At 44.4% G+C, this 16,832-nt stretch overlaps 1 protein-coding gene across 2 annotated transcripts in view; it reads left to right on the forward strand.

Annotated features, from left to right (window-relative positions):
- The window catches only part of Acss2 (acyl-CoA synthetase short chain family member 2), a 37,052-nt gene extending 20,605 nt beyond the window's left edge, over positions 1-16,447 (forward strand). Inside the window, exons 3-19 of one of the 2 annotated variants that reach the window (XM_048349063.1) lie at positions 2,259-2,350; positions 2,547-2,650; positions 3,093-3,165; positions 3,430-3,505; positions 3,669-3,783; positions 4,547-4,585; positions 10,128-10,265; positions 11,085-11,255; positions 11,528-11,661; positions 11,859-11,991; positions 12,073-12,129; positions 12,305-12,385; positions 13,251-13,359; positions 14,354-14,422; positions 14,759-14,935; positions 15,449-15,523; positions 15,658-16,447. In XM_048349063.1, the coding sequence (XP_048205020.1) occupies positions 2,259-2,350; positions 2,547-2,650; positions 3,093-3,165; positions 3,430-3,505; positions 3,669-3,783; positions 4,547-4,585; positions 10,128-10,265; positions 11,085-11,255; positions 11,528-11,661; positions 11,859-11,991; positions 12,073-12,129; positions 12,305-12,385; positions 13,251-13,359; positions 14,354-14,422; positions 14,759-14,935; positions 15,449-15,523; positions 15,658-15,785 (1,771 nt within the window). In that variant the 3' untranslated portion in view covers positions 15,786-16,447. The remainder of the gene's footprint in view (positions 1-2,258; positions 2,351-2,546; positions 2,651-3,092; positions 3,166-3,429; positions 3,506-3,668; positions 3,784-4,546; positions 4,586-10,127; positions 10,266-11,084; positions 11,256-11,527; positions 11,662-11,858; positions 11,992-12,072; positions 12,130-12,304; positions 12,386-13,250; positions 13,360-14,353; positions 14,423-14,758; positions 14,936-15,448; positions 15,524-15,657) is intronic. The other variant, XM_048349064.1, reaches the window with a different exon arrangement.
- Positions 16,448-16,832: the final 385 nt, after the last annotated feature.

A 16,832-nucleotide genomic window follows, 5' to 3' on the forward strand; every position in this document is an offset into this window, starting at 1 on the left:
CACTGTTACTAGTAGGCCATATTCCCAGCCCCCCAGGGCTTCATGTATAGGAGGCAAGCACTCTTGCCACTAGGCAATATTCCCAGCCCCCCTCCCTAATATTTATTAATACTTAAAATACATGTCTGTTTTTTAATGTGTCTGCCAGTACTGGGGCTTGAATTCTGGGCCTTGAGCTCTCACTCCCATTTTTTATTCAAGGCTGGTACTATAACACTTGAACCATACCTCTACTTCTGGCTTTTTTTGTTTTGTTGGTTAATTGGAGGTAAGAGTTTCATGGTCTTTTTTTTCCTGGGCTGGCTTTGAACAGCAATCCTCAGATCTTAGCCTCTTAAATAGTTAGGATTATAGGTGTAAGCCACCAGTATCCAGCTTTTAAATTTCTCTCTCTCTCTCTCTCTCTCTCTGAACAATGCCAATGCAGTCTTCCCTTCACCCACTTTTTTAAAGTCAGTATCCTCATTATGCAGCAAAGACTGGTCTGGACCTTGCTATGTAGCCCATGTTGGTCTTGAACTCATGATCCTCCTGCCTCAGTCTCCTAAGTACAAGGATTATAGTGTGTACCACCAGGCTCAGCTACCAATGTAGTCTTCATACACCATCAAAACCAGTCACATCTGTGATGCGATTTCACCTTAATACTGCCCTAGGATAAAAGGGATCATCCTCCTGTTTTTATCAGCATAAAAAATAAGTCTCAGAAACAGAATATATGCATTTCTCAAATATTATAGTGAAACTCCTTGATGTACTTAATGTACATTTTTAAAAAAATTAATGACAGAAAAGTAAAACAAGTTTGAATTGGGGGGAGGGAGGCAGGCACTAGCAAGAACAGGAAGGGCTAAAAAAAAAGAGGGTGAATATGCTTGATATTATTTATTTGCATATGGAAAAATAGAACAATTAGGCCTATTAGAATTGTTTTAAGAGGCTAGGAATGTGGCTTAGTGGTGGAGTGCTTACCTAGCATGCATGAGACCCTGGGTTCAATTCCTCTGTACCACATAAATTATATATATATATATAAATTTTATATATATATATGTTTATATATATATATATATATATATATATATATATATATACACATTCTCCAGTCCTGGGGCACTGTCCCTGAGCTTCTTTTATGTCCAAGGCTAGTGCTGTACCACTTGAACCACAATGCCACTTCTGGATTTTTTTCTATTTATGTGGTACTGAGGAATGGAACCCAGGGTTTCATGCATGTTAGGCAAGCACTCTACCACTAGGCCACATTCCCAGCCCAATAACATAAATATTTTTTAAATTTTAAAAGAAAGAATTGTTTTGGGGCTGGGAATGTGGCCTAGTGGCAAGAGTGCTTGCCTCATATACATGAAGCCCTGGGTTCGATTCCTCAGCACCACATATATAGAAAAGGCCAGAAGTGGCACTGTGGCTCAAGTGGCAGAGTGCTAGCCTTGAGCAAAAAGAAGCCAGGGACAGTGCTCAAGCCCCAGGACTGGCAAAAAAAAAAAAAAAAAAAAAGATTGTTTTAAGAAGGGGAAGTGGGATGGGGAGAATGATAGAAGGGGTGAAGTTGACAGGGATACATGGGTTACATGTGTGGCAATGTCACAATGAACCATCCCCTGTACAACTAACATATACTAATAAAAATAATAAAATAAGTAAGGATCAGAGATGGACAGTGAACTTTCCAGTGATATGTCACATGTGTGCCTTCCTTCCTTCCTTCTTTCCTTTTCCTTCCTTCCTTCCTTCCTTCCTTTCTCTCTGTCTCTCTCTGTGTATCTCTCTGTCTCTGTCTCTCTCTCAATCTCTTTCTCTCTCTCTCTCTCTCTCTTTCTTTGCCAATCTGTGGGCTTGAACTCAGGACTTGGGCACCGTCCCTGAGCCTCTTTGTGCTCAAGGCTAGCACTTTATCACTTGAGCCACAGTGCCACTTCTGGCTTTTTCTAAGTAGTTATTGGAGATAAGAATCTCATGGACTTTTCTCCCTAAGCTAACTTTGAACCATGATCCTCAGATATTAGCCTCCTGAATAGCTAGGATTACAGGCATGAGCCACCAGTGCCTGGCCACATGTGTATGAAGTATCTTGAGGAGCCAAAGTATCTGTTCAGTCAGCTCAAGGTATGGCTGCAAAGAGTTCACCATTATAGGACAGTCCCAGGCTTTAGTGTTAACAGATGCATTTTATGACTGCTCCTATCTTGATGATGAAATTATATCCCTAATCACTGGTTCTTTCTGGCATATCTCAGGGAAGGAAATGAGCCTGGAGAGGCTGCTCAGATCACATACCGTGAGCTTCTGGTCCAAGTGTGTCAGTTCAGCAATGTTCTCCGTAAACAAGGTGAGTGTGGGGGTGCAGGAAAGAGGCTGGAGGGCCTGGCTTTGGGGTATCTGAAGATTTGTTGGGAGAGATGGAAAGATTCTGGTAACAGGAATAAAAAAAGTTAGCTAGCTGGGAAGGGGGACAGCTAGATGGGAGAGTGTACAAGTAGCAGCAGGAAGAATCAATGGTCCTGTTCTGTATCTTTTACCTGCAGGCATTCAGAAGGGTGACCGAGTGGCCATCTACATGCCCATGATCTTGGAGCTGGTGGTGGCCATGTTGGCATGTGCCCGCCTTGGGGCTTTGCATTCCATTGTGGTAGGAATTTGAGCTGGGGAAACGGGGCAGGAGTGGAGATGAGATTGGGAGGTGGATTGGATCTGGATGATGAAAGATTTTAGAGTGTTTATGTCATAGATCAAAATCATGTACTCATGAGCCTGGGAATATGGCTTTGCAGTCGAGTACTTGCCTTGCATGCATGAAGCCCTGGGTTCGATTCCTCAGCACCACATGAACAGGAAAAGCTGAAGTGGCGCTGTGGCTCAAGAGGTAGAGTGCTAGCCTTGAGCAAAAAGAAGCCAAGGACAGTGCCCAGGCCCTGAGACTAAGCCTCAGGACTGGCAAAAAAGAAAAATCAGTTACTCAATTTTATCTAGGGCCCTGGCTTGGAGATGCTATTTCATGAGCAATTCTTTTTCTTCTTTATTTACTGTCTAGGTCTTTCCTTTCTCCTTCAGTTTTTTTTTTCCTTCTCTAGTTTGCAGGCTTCTCTGCAGAGTCTCTATGTGAACGAATTCTGGATTCCAGTTGCAGTCTTCTCATCACTGCAGGTGACTAATTCTCTCCCCCTTCTCCAGAATTCCCCCACACCTGGAAACTTGGTCTCCATTCCGCTAGTTGGCTTGGGTCTAAAAGGAGGGCCCAGGGACTGCTTGCTCTTGGTCTCTTGGTCCCACCTCAGCTAACCCTCAGCAGCCCAAGTCACCTGGAAAGGCCAGGGTCAAAAGACCCACTAAGGAAGGGTCCTATGGACATGGAGCCTACTGGGGATTGGGGTGCCTACTAAGGCCTGGAATGTCTGTTGCTCCCCAAAGATGCCTTCTACAGGGGGGAAAAGCTTGTGAACTTGAAGGAGCTGGCTGATGAGTCCCTGGAGAAGTGCCAGGAGAAGTGAGTATGCTCACCTCTTAGCTACTGCCCTGGGTGGACTGGGCCTTTCTTCAGTGCCAACTTTCCTTTGTTCCTCCTACTATGGATGGATATGGGGTGAGGATCTTGCTAACTTCTCTTTAGAGCCAACTAGACTACTACTTCAGGTTCTTCTCTCCTCCAGGGGTTTCCCAGTGAGATGCTGCATTGTGGTCAAGCACATAGGGCGAGCAGAGCTGGGCATGGGTGACTCCCTCAGCCAGTCTCCCCCAATTAAGAGGCCATGTCCAGATGTCCAGGTGAGTGACACTACTATGCTCTCTTCTGGGCTCAAATTTCCTACTTCTTTTTGCTCAAAAAGTTCCCAGTGTCTTCCTTTCATCATAATGCTGAGGATCTGGGAACAATCCTAGCAGTGCTTTCTCTGGCAGGGCTAGTTGGGAGCAAGGGACTTGGACCTTGAATGTGAATAGACCTCTGGATCTCAAGAATTAAGCATGAGATGTTGTGAAGGAGAATCCTATGTTGGTTAGAGTATCTTAATAGGCACACAGGACTCCCAGGGGTTGGAGATGGGTTGGAAATGTGTCACTTGTGTTTCACCTGGGTGACTATATGGAGCTGTCTTAGCTAGACTGTGACTTGGGATGGGATAAGCTTGTGGTCTAGGGGATGCCTACAATGGAGGGACTAGAGTCCAGCCTTCAAGATGGTTCTTGTTAGCTTTGGATCCAATGCTTCTGGTGAGAACAGAAACAAAGCCCAATTATGGCTTCCAGGTCATTCATATATATATATATATATGGAAGTTAGAGGATCAAAAGGACAGAGGTTTACAGATTGTCTGACTTAAAGGGCTGTAGTGTTACTTTAGTGAGATTGGAAAGTCCAATCAGTATTAGAGATTCTGCTGGATTCAGGGTGAGGAAAATAGAGGCTGGAAAGACAAGTGAGAGGGCAATCTGGGGGAGAGTGTATCCAGGAGTTAGGGCATATTTACCCTTCCCTGCTCTATTCTTGGACCCTGCTCATCAGCCTTTCCATTCCATGGGCTCTTAACAGGGTAAGCTGAAAGAGAAATCCAAGCGCATCCAGCCCCAGGTACATTTCTGCTCTGCCTTGGGCACTGCTTCCCTGTGTGCTTGTCTGTGAATCCATCTGTCCTTTGTCTGTTCGCCTCAGTGAGGTGTGTTGTCAGATCTAACCCCTTGACATCTACACCACTCTGAAGGGTTGTAAAATCAAATGTCAGTTTCTACCTTTGTTAATTAGCATACAACAAGGTTTCAAGAGATGTGGCAATGGACATCCTATTTCACAACTGCTGCCAGGTCTTTTCTGGGAAGGAGACCAGGATAGCTGTCAGTAAGCATTTGTTTTCTGTGCACTTAGATGGGGTAGAGCTAGAAGAGACCAAGGAAGGGCAAGCAGAGAAGGTACGGTCCCTGACCATAGGAATTTGTCATCATTTAGGGAGTTAGATATGTATTATAAATGGAAACAAAAGTTTTATACAAGACAGAAGAGAAGAAAACATTTGGGATTTATAAAATGCATTTAAGTCTCTAAACTAAATTCAACAAAAGTCATACTGTAGGATGTTCTAAGAAGGGAAATCTGTAAGTAGGTGCATAGAGATCATTACATAGGCATGGGCTTGGAATCCAATGGCCAATTATTTATCCCCAAGTCCTGGGGCTTGAACTCAGGGCCTGAGCACTGTCCCTGGCTTCTTTTTGCTCAAGTCCATCACTCTACCATTTGAACCACAGCACCACTTCCAGCCTTTTCTGTTTATGTGGGGCTAAGGAATTGAACCCAAGGCTTCATGAATGCTAGGCGAGCCCTCTACCACTAAGCCTCATTCCCAGCCCCCCAATGGCCAATTTTTATCTATAAGACCTCAAATAAGTCACCTCTCCTCTCTAGGCTTCATTTTACTCATCAGAAATAGAGATGATAATGCTTAAAAGAAAATGAGTTTCCTTTCTAACACAAAACATAAAGCTCACTGTTCCTGTGAACTTTATCATCATCACAGGTTACCTTACTCAAAGTCCGCTATAATTAATCTTTTATGCTAAAGGTATATATAGGATATATATACATATAACCCCCTTTTGTCTTTTCTCATTAGTATGGTGGAGACAGATCTGATTTTTTGAGAACGTGGCTTTCCTTTTAAAACTCAAACACAAATGTCTTTTTTTTTTTGTGGTATTGGAGTTTGAACTCAGCGTTTTGTACTTGCTATCCTGACACTCTACCATTTGAGTGACACCTCTAGCACTGACTTTCACTGGTTATTTTGAGATAGGAGCTGGTTTCTCACTTAGATGCATGCTGGGATCATAGGTATGGTCCACCATCAAATTCAGCTACCTGCTGTGAATAGTCCCAAACTCCTCCCAACCTCCCGGCTCCCAAGTGGTTTGGATTATGAGTGTGAGCCACTGGTGTTAGGCCACTGGTGGGTGGCCTAACCAGTTCTTTTGAAAAGAGGTAACTAACTTAATGATTTAGAGTATAAGTGCTATAACCAGATGATCTATATTCAAATTCTGGATCTGTCACCTGAGATAAGAGCTTAAATAACATCACCAGATAAGCATGGGCATGTTATTTAAGCTTTCAATTTATTTAAGCTCTCACCCACCTGTAAGATAAAGATAGTAATTGTACCTGTTCTATAAGGCTTTTTTTTCAATCTATGTGAGGTGAATGGCATATATAACTACTCAATCAATGTTAGGTGTTACTGCTTCCCCTTTCTCTTTAACATAGCACACAGACTGGCATTTCTAAAAATGAGATAGAAAACAAATAAGAAACTTAATTCTGCCTCAGGTTCAGGCTTCTGGGCTTTTATTTCTTGGAGACCAAAAAAAAAAAAACAAAAAACCCCACAACCAATCAGTTACCAAAACCCAAAGAACATAACAATAGACTTCCAAAGTCCGGGTTTGTTGGTCTAAAAACAGCACTAAAATCTGCAGAAGCCTTGGCAGAACTCCAGACACTTTAAACCTTCAAAGGAGGCCTGGTGTAGTTTGCAGGTGCACTCTTCAACCGTATCACCCATGAGTTCCTTCATATTCCTCTTCTAAGAACAGCTGCCCTAGTCTAAGGACAAGGGCCAACTCTTCAATTTTTATTTTAGAAAACTGAAACTTTTTCCTGGTTCAAAGCCCTAGGCCCAGTTTATATCAGGAAGTCATTCTGCTTCCTGGTGCACCTGGAGTGCCACACCTCTTCCTCCTCCCTAAACACACACAGCCTCACAAAGGAAACAGTTTTTGTCAGATTACCAGAATCCCCTCATTGCAGAGCCAGGTGTAACTATGTCTTACATTATGACAATTCACAGTACTTTAGACCTGCACCTTTTATATAAAGCAATATTGACACCATTCTACTTACATACATAACTGCCCTCAAGCAACCACTTGGCAGGAAACATAAGAATTCATGTGCCAATGTACACATAAACTCATATAGATCTTCCACTAAAAAATGGGATGTGTTTTATGCTTTTTGCTAGGGCATCTTATTTTCTCTCTCCCCCCACCTGTCTCTCTCTTTCTGTCTGTCTCTCTCTGTCTCTGTGTGTGTGCATCTCTCTCTCTGTCTCTGTCTCTGTCTCTCTCTTCCAGTCCTGGGGTTGAACTCACTACTACTTGAGCCACAGCTTCACTTCTATCTTTTGCTGATTAATTGGAGATAAGCTATTTATGGACTTTTCTGTCTGGGCTGGCTTCAAACCACAATCCTCAGATCCCAGCTTTCTGAGTTTCTAGGATTATAAGCATGAGCTACTAGAACCAGGCCTTTTTTTTTTTGCCAGTCCTGAGGCTTGATCTCAGGACCTGGGCACTGTTCCCAAGCTTCTTTTTTGGTTCAAGACTAGCACTTTGCCACTTGAGCCACAGCACCACTTCTGGCTTTTTCTGAGGAATCGAACTTAGGGCTTCATGCATGCTAGACAAGCACTCTACCACTAAGCCACATTTCCAGCCCGCCCTTCTTTTTGGCCAGTCCTGGGCCTTGAACTCGGGGCCTGAGCACTGTCCCTGGCTTCCTTTTTGCTCAAGGCTAGCACTCTGCCACTTGAGCCACAGCGCCACTTCTGGCCGTTTTCTGGTTTGTTTTTTTTTTCTTGTTTTTTTTTTTTTTTTCTTGGCCAGTCCTGGGCCTTGAACTCAGGGCCTGAGCACTGTCCCTGGCTTCCTTTTGCTCAAGGCTAGCACTCTGCCACTTGAGCCACAGCGCCACTTCTGGCCGTTTTCTGTATATGTGGTGCTGGGGAATTGAACCCAGGGCCTCATGTATACGAGGCAAGCTCTCTTGCCACTAGGCCATATCCCCAGCCTCTGGCCGTTTTCTGTATTTGTGGTGCTGGGGAATTGAACCCAGGGCCTCATGTATACGAGGCAAGCTCTCTTGCCACTAGGCCATATCCCCAGCCCAACACTGGGAAATTTTGAAACCAGATATCCCCAGCCCCCACCCTTCTTTTTAATAGCACCCTTACTTGAACTGGGATTGTCAGTCTTATGAGCCTCAACTGACAAAAACTTTTAAGTTCTTTAGACTAAGAGTCCCATAGTTAGTCATTCTATAATTTGATAAGGTATGTGTATAACACTGGGAATTTTTTTTTTTTTTTTTTGCCAGTCCTGGGGCTTGGACTTAGGGCCTGAGCACTGTCCCTGGCTTCTTTTTGCTCAAGGATAGCACTCTGCCACTTGAGCCACAGCGCCACTTCTGGCCATTTTTTGTATATGTGGTGCTAGGAAATTGAACCGAGGGCTTCATGTATATGAGTGGAGCACTCTTGCCACTAGGCCATATCCCTAGCCCAACACTGGGAATTTTTGAAACCAGATGTGCACATGATAAATTAGCAGGGATCCATATAATGGGGGAAGGGCATTTATGTCATCTTACTATGTCTGTCTGCCATCCAGGGTCATAATAACAGACAAGACTGTAATGTGTATGAAAGGGCTTTCAGGCAGCTAAAGCAAGCCCTAAACATCATCAGATTTTTACATTTATCTCCCAGAACTTACCCTATCCCTTGTGTCATCCATCAGTCTTCTCTACCTCACCCAATTTCTACCTCCTAAGATAATCCAAGGTTTGCTGTTTATTAGATAGTATCTTTTCTCTTTTTATGTTTCAAAAATCCTTTGAGACCATTAAAGTAGGAATGATTACATTCCTTTAAAAAAAAAGATGGTCTTGAAATAGAGTGATTTAACCAAAGTCATATAGGTAGGAAGTGACAAAATTGAGACTGAAATCCAGTCTCAATTCAATGAATTCATTGAATCCAATTTCACCCAACAAAGAACAGTCTGAAAAAAAATTGGCATTCAAAGAAGGAAGAAAAATGTCTCAAAGGAAGTTAGAGAAAGTTTAGAATAACAGACCCAGAAGTTATTATTAAAGACAATCAAGTATAAGAAGATATTCCTGGGGGCTGGGGATATGGCCTAGTGGCAAGAGTGCCTGCCTCATATACATGAGGCCCTGGGTTCGATTCCCCAGCACCACATATACAGAAAATGGCCAGAAGTGGCGCTGTGGCTCAAGTGGCAGAGTGCTAGCCTTGAGCAAAAAGAAGCCAGGGACAGTGCTCAGGCCCTGATTCCAAGCCCCAGGAGTGGCAAAGAAAAAAGAAAAAAAAAAAAAGGTATTCCTTTCCTGGGAGGAATCTCCTTGGATTTTTCTCCATCAGCTTGAAGCAGGAAGTCTTGCTTCAAGTTGATGGAGAAAAAAGCTTCCTGTTGAATGAAGCCTATTTCCATGAGCAGAAGTTGCCATGGTGACCCCGCTGGTTGTCTATGCTATAAAGGTAGGAAAGAAACTTCATAATTTGATGGGAAATGGACATGTAGGGAAAAGTGTTTGAACTGAGATGTTAATTTCTTTTACAACTAACTACCAAGGTCAAGAACCCACCTCACACAGTTCTCTGAGTGGTTTTGCTTTTCTGAGTTGTATGGTGTCCACATTCCTACTGATAGTCTATTAGTCTCATAGTATATATGTGTGTATGCAGGCTGTGTGTGCAGTTATTTATCTAACAAAACTTTACTAAATGTCTTTTGAGTATTAGGAACTTTACTAGATGTTGGAGAGGAGAAAGACATGCCACTCCCCTCCTAGAAATTACCTTCTAGTTGGGAGAGTCAATAATCAAGGAAATGATTAAATAAAATAACTGAAAAGTATGTGCTGTGTAGAAAAGACATGTGTTGCTGTGATTAATAATAATAACAGGGGGTGGGATGGGAATCTGTCAGATACTGTTCAGGTAAAACCTTTGTAAGATGACATTTCAGCCAAGAATTGAAGGATGAGAAGGAAGGGTCCCTTCTCAGCCTAAGGCCAGGTGAGAGAAGTTCTGGAGTGAAGGCAGAGAAAGGATGGCAAGATAGGAGAACCCAGCAAGTCTGCCATTCTGTTTCTGTTCTCTCTGTCCCATTACATCCTTGTAGGGCCCTCCTTCCCTTCCTGCACCTCCACCTACCAGTCCTACACCACTCCTCTGGACGCCAGGTAGGGGGTATCTATTGCCGTGTCTTGAATTATTCACACTTCTTTCCTGTCCATTCCTATCTTATTCTCTCTGCAGATCTCCTGGAACCAAGGGGTTGATTTTTGGTGGCATGAACTCATGCAAGAAGCTGGAGATGAATTTGAGCCTGAGTGGTGTGATGCTGAGGACCCACTCTTCATCTTGTACACCAGCGGTTCCACAGGCAAACCCAAGGCAAGTGTGTGTGTGTGTGTGTGTGTGTGTGTGTGTGTGTGTGTGTGTGTTGTGTAGGGACGAAAAGTGAGTTACTGAGGAAGCATCCAAAGGCTTAGGTCCCTTGTCATATATTACCAATCAGTCCTATCATTCCAGGAACCCAAGGTGATTTTAGGAGAGGGAGAGGGGAACGGGGCGGGGGAGGGGGGTACTAAAAGTAAGGGATATGGATGCAATAGAAATGCCAAGCTTTTAATCCCATTTTTGGTTACCTTGTGGGCCCAACCCTGAATTTACAAAATGTCATATTAAATCGAATTAAGACAAAAATCCTCAATCACTAGATGGTGAGACCCAAGATGGTGGGGGCTTCCATAGTGCAAAAAAAAAAAAAGTAGGAAGGATGAATCCATGTGGATGAAATGGGTGTCCTGTTCCCATTTTCACATGGTTCTGTTGAAGGAGTGAAGGAGAGCAGTCCTCTTGACTCAAGACCAAGGGTAACACAGTGAACCTTCTTGGGCTTGTAAGATCATAGCTCTCAGTCATTTCCTTCTTCACAACACATTATTAACATCTAGTCCTCTACTAGAGTACATCTCACAATACAAACTACTAGATTTGAATAAGCTAAGGATATGATATGCATATGTGATTGGTATGGATGGCTCAGAAATACGACCTCGGGGCGTACATAGAAATGACAGATATATATGGGTACTATTAGGAATATGGAAGAGAGACAGATGCAGTGAGAAGGGTTTGGGCAGGATCAGAGAGTCTTCTTCCAGCCTCCATTTGTCAGACCTATTCACTGAGACCCTATTCTTTCCACAGGGTGTAGTACACACAGTTGGGGGCTACATGCTCTATGTGGCCACGACCTTCAAGTATGTGTTTGACTTCCACTCAGAGGATGTGTTCTGGTGCACAGCAGACATTGGCTGGATCACTGGCCATTCCTACATCACCTATGGGCCACTGGCCAATGGTGCCACCAGTGTTTTGGTGAGAAAGGAGCTAGAGCATGGAGATTATGTTGGATGACTACTCCTTAAGGCTACTTAGTCTAGAGGCAGAGGGACTTAGACCAATGATATGTCTCATGGAGAAAGAGGAGTGCTGAGGGGGTTATGTGTCCTCATAGGTAGGTGCCTTAGTTTCAAAGTGAAGAATGGTTGGTCAGAAAGAAAGAAGGAGTAAATTTGAGGCCATAGTAGCAGAATAGAAGAAAGGACTTTGGGGAAGGCCCAGGAATAACCAGCTTTCACTGGGGTCAGTTTGAAGGGATTCCCACATACCCAGATGTGAGCCGCCTGTGGAGCATTGTGGACAAATACAAGGTGACCAAGTTCTACACAGCACCCACAGCCATCCGTCTGCTCATGAAGTTTGGAGATGAGCCTGTCACCAAGTAAGACTCCCCGCCCCAGTTGCTGTCCCTTGGGTATCCTTCAGATCTGTGTGCTGCCCTTTGTACCATTTCTTTCTTTCCATTATCCCAACTCTCTGACCTGGAATAGGGGAGGGGGCCAGAGAAGAGCTGGGGCATGTGCACCCTGGCTCTTGGTGCTACTCAAGACTTTCCCCTCTTGCATCTCCCTGCTCAAGGCACAGCCGGGCATCCTTGCAGGTGCTAGGCACAGTGGGTGAACCCATCAACCCTGAGGCGTGGCTGTGGTATCACAGAGTAGTAGGGGCCCAGCGCTGCCCCATCGTGGACACCTTCTGGCAAACAGAGACAGTGAGTGAGGGTCTCAGGAAGCAGGGGCTCGGGTACAATGTGGGAAAATTGACTCTAGCCCCTGATCTCTGACTTCTACAGGGTGGCCACATGCTGACCCCCCTCCCTGGTGCCATACCCATGAAGCCTGGTTCTGCGGTGAGTGAAGCTCCCCTGTGGTCCTGGGCTTGGCAGGGGTAGGGTTTTGATGCATTGGCCTTCTAGAGAGTGGACTGACAGGTACGAAAACTTGGGGTATTGGGGGAAATCCTTGGAAATTGAGACAGAATTGCCTTACTCCTTTTCTTGGATTCTCTCTCCTATTGGCTTCTAGGCCTTCCCATTCTTTGGTGTAGCTCCTGCAATCCTGAATGAGTCCGGGGAAGAGTTGGAAGGTGAAGCTGAAGGCTACCTGGTGAGCCCCTAGCCCTTGGGAGTCTTTGAGAAGGGAATAAGACACTTGAATAGACCCATTCATAAAATTGGTTTATATATGTATGAGAAAGAGAGAGAGACAGAGTATCATTGTTTCCTACAGGTGCTTGATTGATTAAATTAGATAGCCCATGCAAAGGGATTAGCTTGGAACCCAGCAGTTAGTACTCAACAAATATTAGCTGCTGTAATTTTTAAATTTTATTTTATTTTTATTATTTTAAAGTAGTTGTACAAGGGGATTATCACTCAACTAATCAGCTTATAATACAACACATCTTGATCAATGTCACACTTTAGTTGTAATTTTGTGGAAAGATCACACTTTTTTTCACTTTTCCAAAGTCAAGTTAATAACAGGGGCAGGACTTGAATCTAGGACTTCTGGGTTCAGGCTAGAATTTTGTGTCTCTTATCAATCTGCTGCCACAGAATGTTATATATGTTAGGCAGCACTTATTCACTCAGGTGTAGGACCTATTTCTTTTACGTGACTGTTTTCATTTGCAGTAAAGTGGATCTGCTTTGCTGAAGGAGAAAAGAGAGGTTCAAACTAAATGCTTATCACTAACAGAACACCATCAGGCGTTTCCACATACTATTAATTTAATACTCACAGTAACTTTGGAAGAAAGAAGCTATATTCTCAGATTGATGGGTGAGAGTCCCGAGGCTCAGAGCAGTTACTGGCCTATGTAAATTGGCAGTTAGGATTCCAAGCCAGGTTCATCCATTTCCAAAACCTATCCTACTTGTCAGTAATGGCATTTAGAGTGCTTTTCCTTAAATGTAGCAAAGATGAGACAGCCTAGAAGATGAGATCACTATGCTTCCTCACGTCCCAGGTGTTCAAGCAGCCTTGGCCCGGGATCATGCGCACAGTTTATGGGAACCACACACGCTTTGAAACCACCTACTTTAAGAAGTTCCCTGGGTACTACGTGACAGGAGATGGTAAGACTTGGCTGTCCTGCCCCCATAGTTCTTACTAAGACATGCACCTTCACGTTCCACTAAGAAGTCTCTAGTGATGGCCATTGTACAAAAGATAATCAGAGAAGGCCTTTCTGAAGTGATGTTTAAGTAGAGACATGAGGGATGAGATGGAACTAGCGACTGGTTAATGTAAAGTAAGAGTATTGTGTGGGTAGGTAACAAACTTGAAATGCACAAGCCTTGGACTGAAGCTGGTATGTCAGAAGTGTGCTGAACACCTGGAGAAATAGTACATGAAGCTGGACAGTGTTGTGGGCCACAGTGAGTAGTCTGTGGATTTCATTCAACATACAGTAGCAGACCTTTATGGGCTTTAAGCAGAGGAGTGGTAAGAACTAATTTCCTGTTTAGAAAATAGCTTTTCCTGAGTTACAGAAAATAGATGGGTTTATTAGCTATTGGAAGACGAAAATACCACATACCATATTATCTCAGTTTCTGAGGATTCGATTCTAAAAGCACCTTCGTGTTTCTCAGTCATGGTCCCTTGTAAGTTATAGTCAGGCTGTTGGTAGGGGCTGTAGTTATCTAAAGATCTGACTTAGCCTAGAGGATCTACTTCCATGCTTATTCCTATGGTTTTTGGCAAGAATCCTCAGTTCCTTCACCACCTGGGCCTCTCTAAAGGGCTACTCTCAGCTAGCAGAGCAAATGATATGACAGAATACAGGTAATATGGAGGCCAAAGTGTCTTCTGTAACCTGATCTTAGAAGTCACATCCCAGCATTTCTGCTAAGTTCTGTTGATCACATAGACCATCCTATATAATGATGAAGAGAACTATGCAGGGCTATAAATGCCAGGGGTAAGATCACTGGGGTCATCGGAGACTGACTTAGAGTAGAAGCTGGAAGACTTGTGAGAAAGCCCTGCAGTGGCTAAGACAGCTTGGTAATGGAGATCCTGCAACCTGCCGAGTATTTATTATCTGTTCCCCTCCCCTCCCCCAAGGCTGTCGGCGGGACCAGGATGGTTATTACTGGATCACTGGCAGGATTGATGACATGCTCAATGTATCTGGTGAGGGCCCGGATTCCCCTTCCCATTTCATTAGCTCAGTTTCCCTGGTAACTCCTAGAAAGCCTTTGAGCGTGCTAGAGCTGTCCTTTAGCTAGAACATGTGTGGAATGTGGCATTCAATTCTGGGCCCATGTTTTAGAGGAAGAGTGATGAATGCTGGAATGTGCCTAGGTAAAGAGATTGAGGGGTGGTGAAGTAATGGAAAGAATGCCGTCTGAGGAAGGAATGACCTTTCTCTTATGACCAGACCAGGTCTTCCCTATGGATACAGATGGAGCAAGCTGGGGTGGACAGAGGCTGGGATCTCTCTCATAGTATTTTCTTCCTCTCCACAAGGACATCTGCTGAGTACAGCAGAGATAGAATCGGCACTTGTTGAACATGAGGCTGTGGCAGAAGCAGCTGTGGTAGGCCACCCTCATCCTGTGAAGGGGGAATGTCTCTATTGCTTTGTCACCCTATGTGATGGCCACACTTTCAGCCCCACCCTCACCGAGGAGCTCAAGAAGCAGAGTAAGGAGCCTCCCTGGGCAGGGACTACAGGGCATATGAATTACTTAGGAGGGGGCTGCATCAAGCTGGTCCCCAAACTATGAACAGAACTCAGGGATCCCATGGGCTGGCTCATTCCTCCCACTGAATCTCCACTAAGATAATGACAATAGCAGATAAGTACAGAATACTTTTTCTCTGCTGTCACTGGGTTCAGTGCTTTGAATGCATTATCCTATTTAATTCTTATAATCACCTCATTGAAACAGATCCTATTGTTATTCTAGTTATGAAGAAACTTCTGACATAGAGAATTAAACCTCTTGCCCAAGGCTACACTGCGAGAAAGTATTGGGATTTAAATCCTAGCAGGTTGATTTCTAGAGCCAAAGTTCTATAACTGGATTAAGATACAACAAAGAGGGTAATGAGTCGATGTTAAGGGGGAGGGGACAGTGAACATGAGAATGCTTATGCAGGCTTTTGGGAATCTAGCTAATGATACTTAAGAAATGCCTGATTTGTTGGTTATAGTTAGAGAAAAGATTGGCCCCATTGCCACACCAGACTACATCCAGAATGCACCTGGCTTGCCTAAAACCCGCTCAGGTATGTTCAGAGATCTCCAGGAACTGGGATGGGTTGAGGGCCCCGTGGTTGGTGGCATTTGTGGATTAAAATCCTTGCAGGGCTGTGATGGCTCAATGCTATCACCAAGTAACCAGAGGCCTGTATTCCCTTAGGGAAAATCATGAGACGGGTGCTCCGGAAAATTGCTCAAGATGACCATGACCTGGGGGACACATCTACAGTGGCTGACCCGTCTGTCATCAGTCACCTCTTCAGCCATCGCTGCCTGACCATCCAGTGAACAAGACTGGCCTTTGCCTAGGATTCCCCTTGCTTGGCTCTCCCAAGTTCTGCCAAGCTTTCCTACCCCCATCCAGGTGTAATGAGGGCCACACTTTTCCCCAAGTAAAGACAATTTCTTGTGACTACCAGGCAGAAGGGGAAGGACCCAGGCCAGTCTCGGATTGATGTGCCCCTTGACTTCGAAGAGCTCTGTAAGCCCAGAATAGGAACCTCAAGGCCATGTCCCACTTAAGTGTTCAAAGGGCAAGGGAGGGCCTTGAATAGGGCAGCAACTCAATCCTATATCAACTCTCTCAGGAAGCACTACTTCTAACCTTGTGCAGGCAATTACCTTAAACCCTAACAATGTGTGAGTTTAGGAATAATAATTTTTTTTAATACTCTGCTGCTTTTGTTCCGAGTCTGAATTCCCAGATGGCAGTACTGTCTGCCCATTTGCTCCAGGGGCTATGCATGTGGACTCAGTCTCCAGAGGACTTTCATATTATCTGCTTCTTTGAAGGAGTAGATTGTTTTGTTCCCAGGACCAAAGGAGTTTCTGTCTTCCTTGTCCTGTCCCCAGCCCCCATGAGAGACACTCTCTCAGATTAAATTCTCTTTTCTTGACCCAGTCATGCTCAAGCCCCATGGTTCTAAGAATAAAGTCTGTGACCTTAAAAAGGTGGTGAGTGGCTGTGATTTATGTGGCAGATGAAAAGGGGAAGGACATTTCCCAGGACCATCCTGGTATTCTTCCTCCTAGAATACTTGGTTTTGGTAGAGGGAGTCAAGGCTTCGCTCACAAGACCTCTGGCCAGCTCCTGAGCTAAGCAGGTGTGAGTGGACGCTGTTCTTAACTGTGATGTCCCACCATGCTTGCCTTCCCCAATGGGTTCCTGCCAGGGATCCTTTCTCCTCCCCAGGACCTTGTGGTAACTAAGGATTGGAACTTCAGGGTTCCATCCTTTGGGGCTAGATCTACAGAGGCCCTGAATATAGCCCAGCCACCAATCAACCTTGAATAGGAAGATCTAGATTGTGGCTCCCTGCTTCCTGCTGGGTGCAT

Source organism: Perognathus longimembris, chromosome 6 (genome assembly GCF_023159225.1).
Source record: "Perognathus longimembris pacificus isolate PPM17 chromosome 6, ASM2315922v1, whole genome shotgun sequence".
NCBI lineage: Eukaryota > Metazoa > Chordata > Mammalia > Rodentia > Heteromyidae > Perognathus > Perognathus longimembris.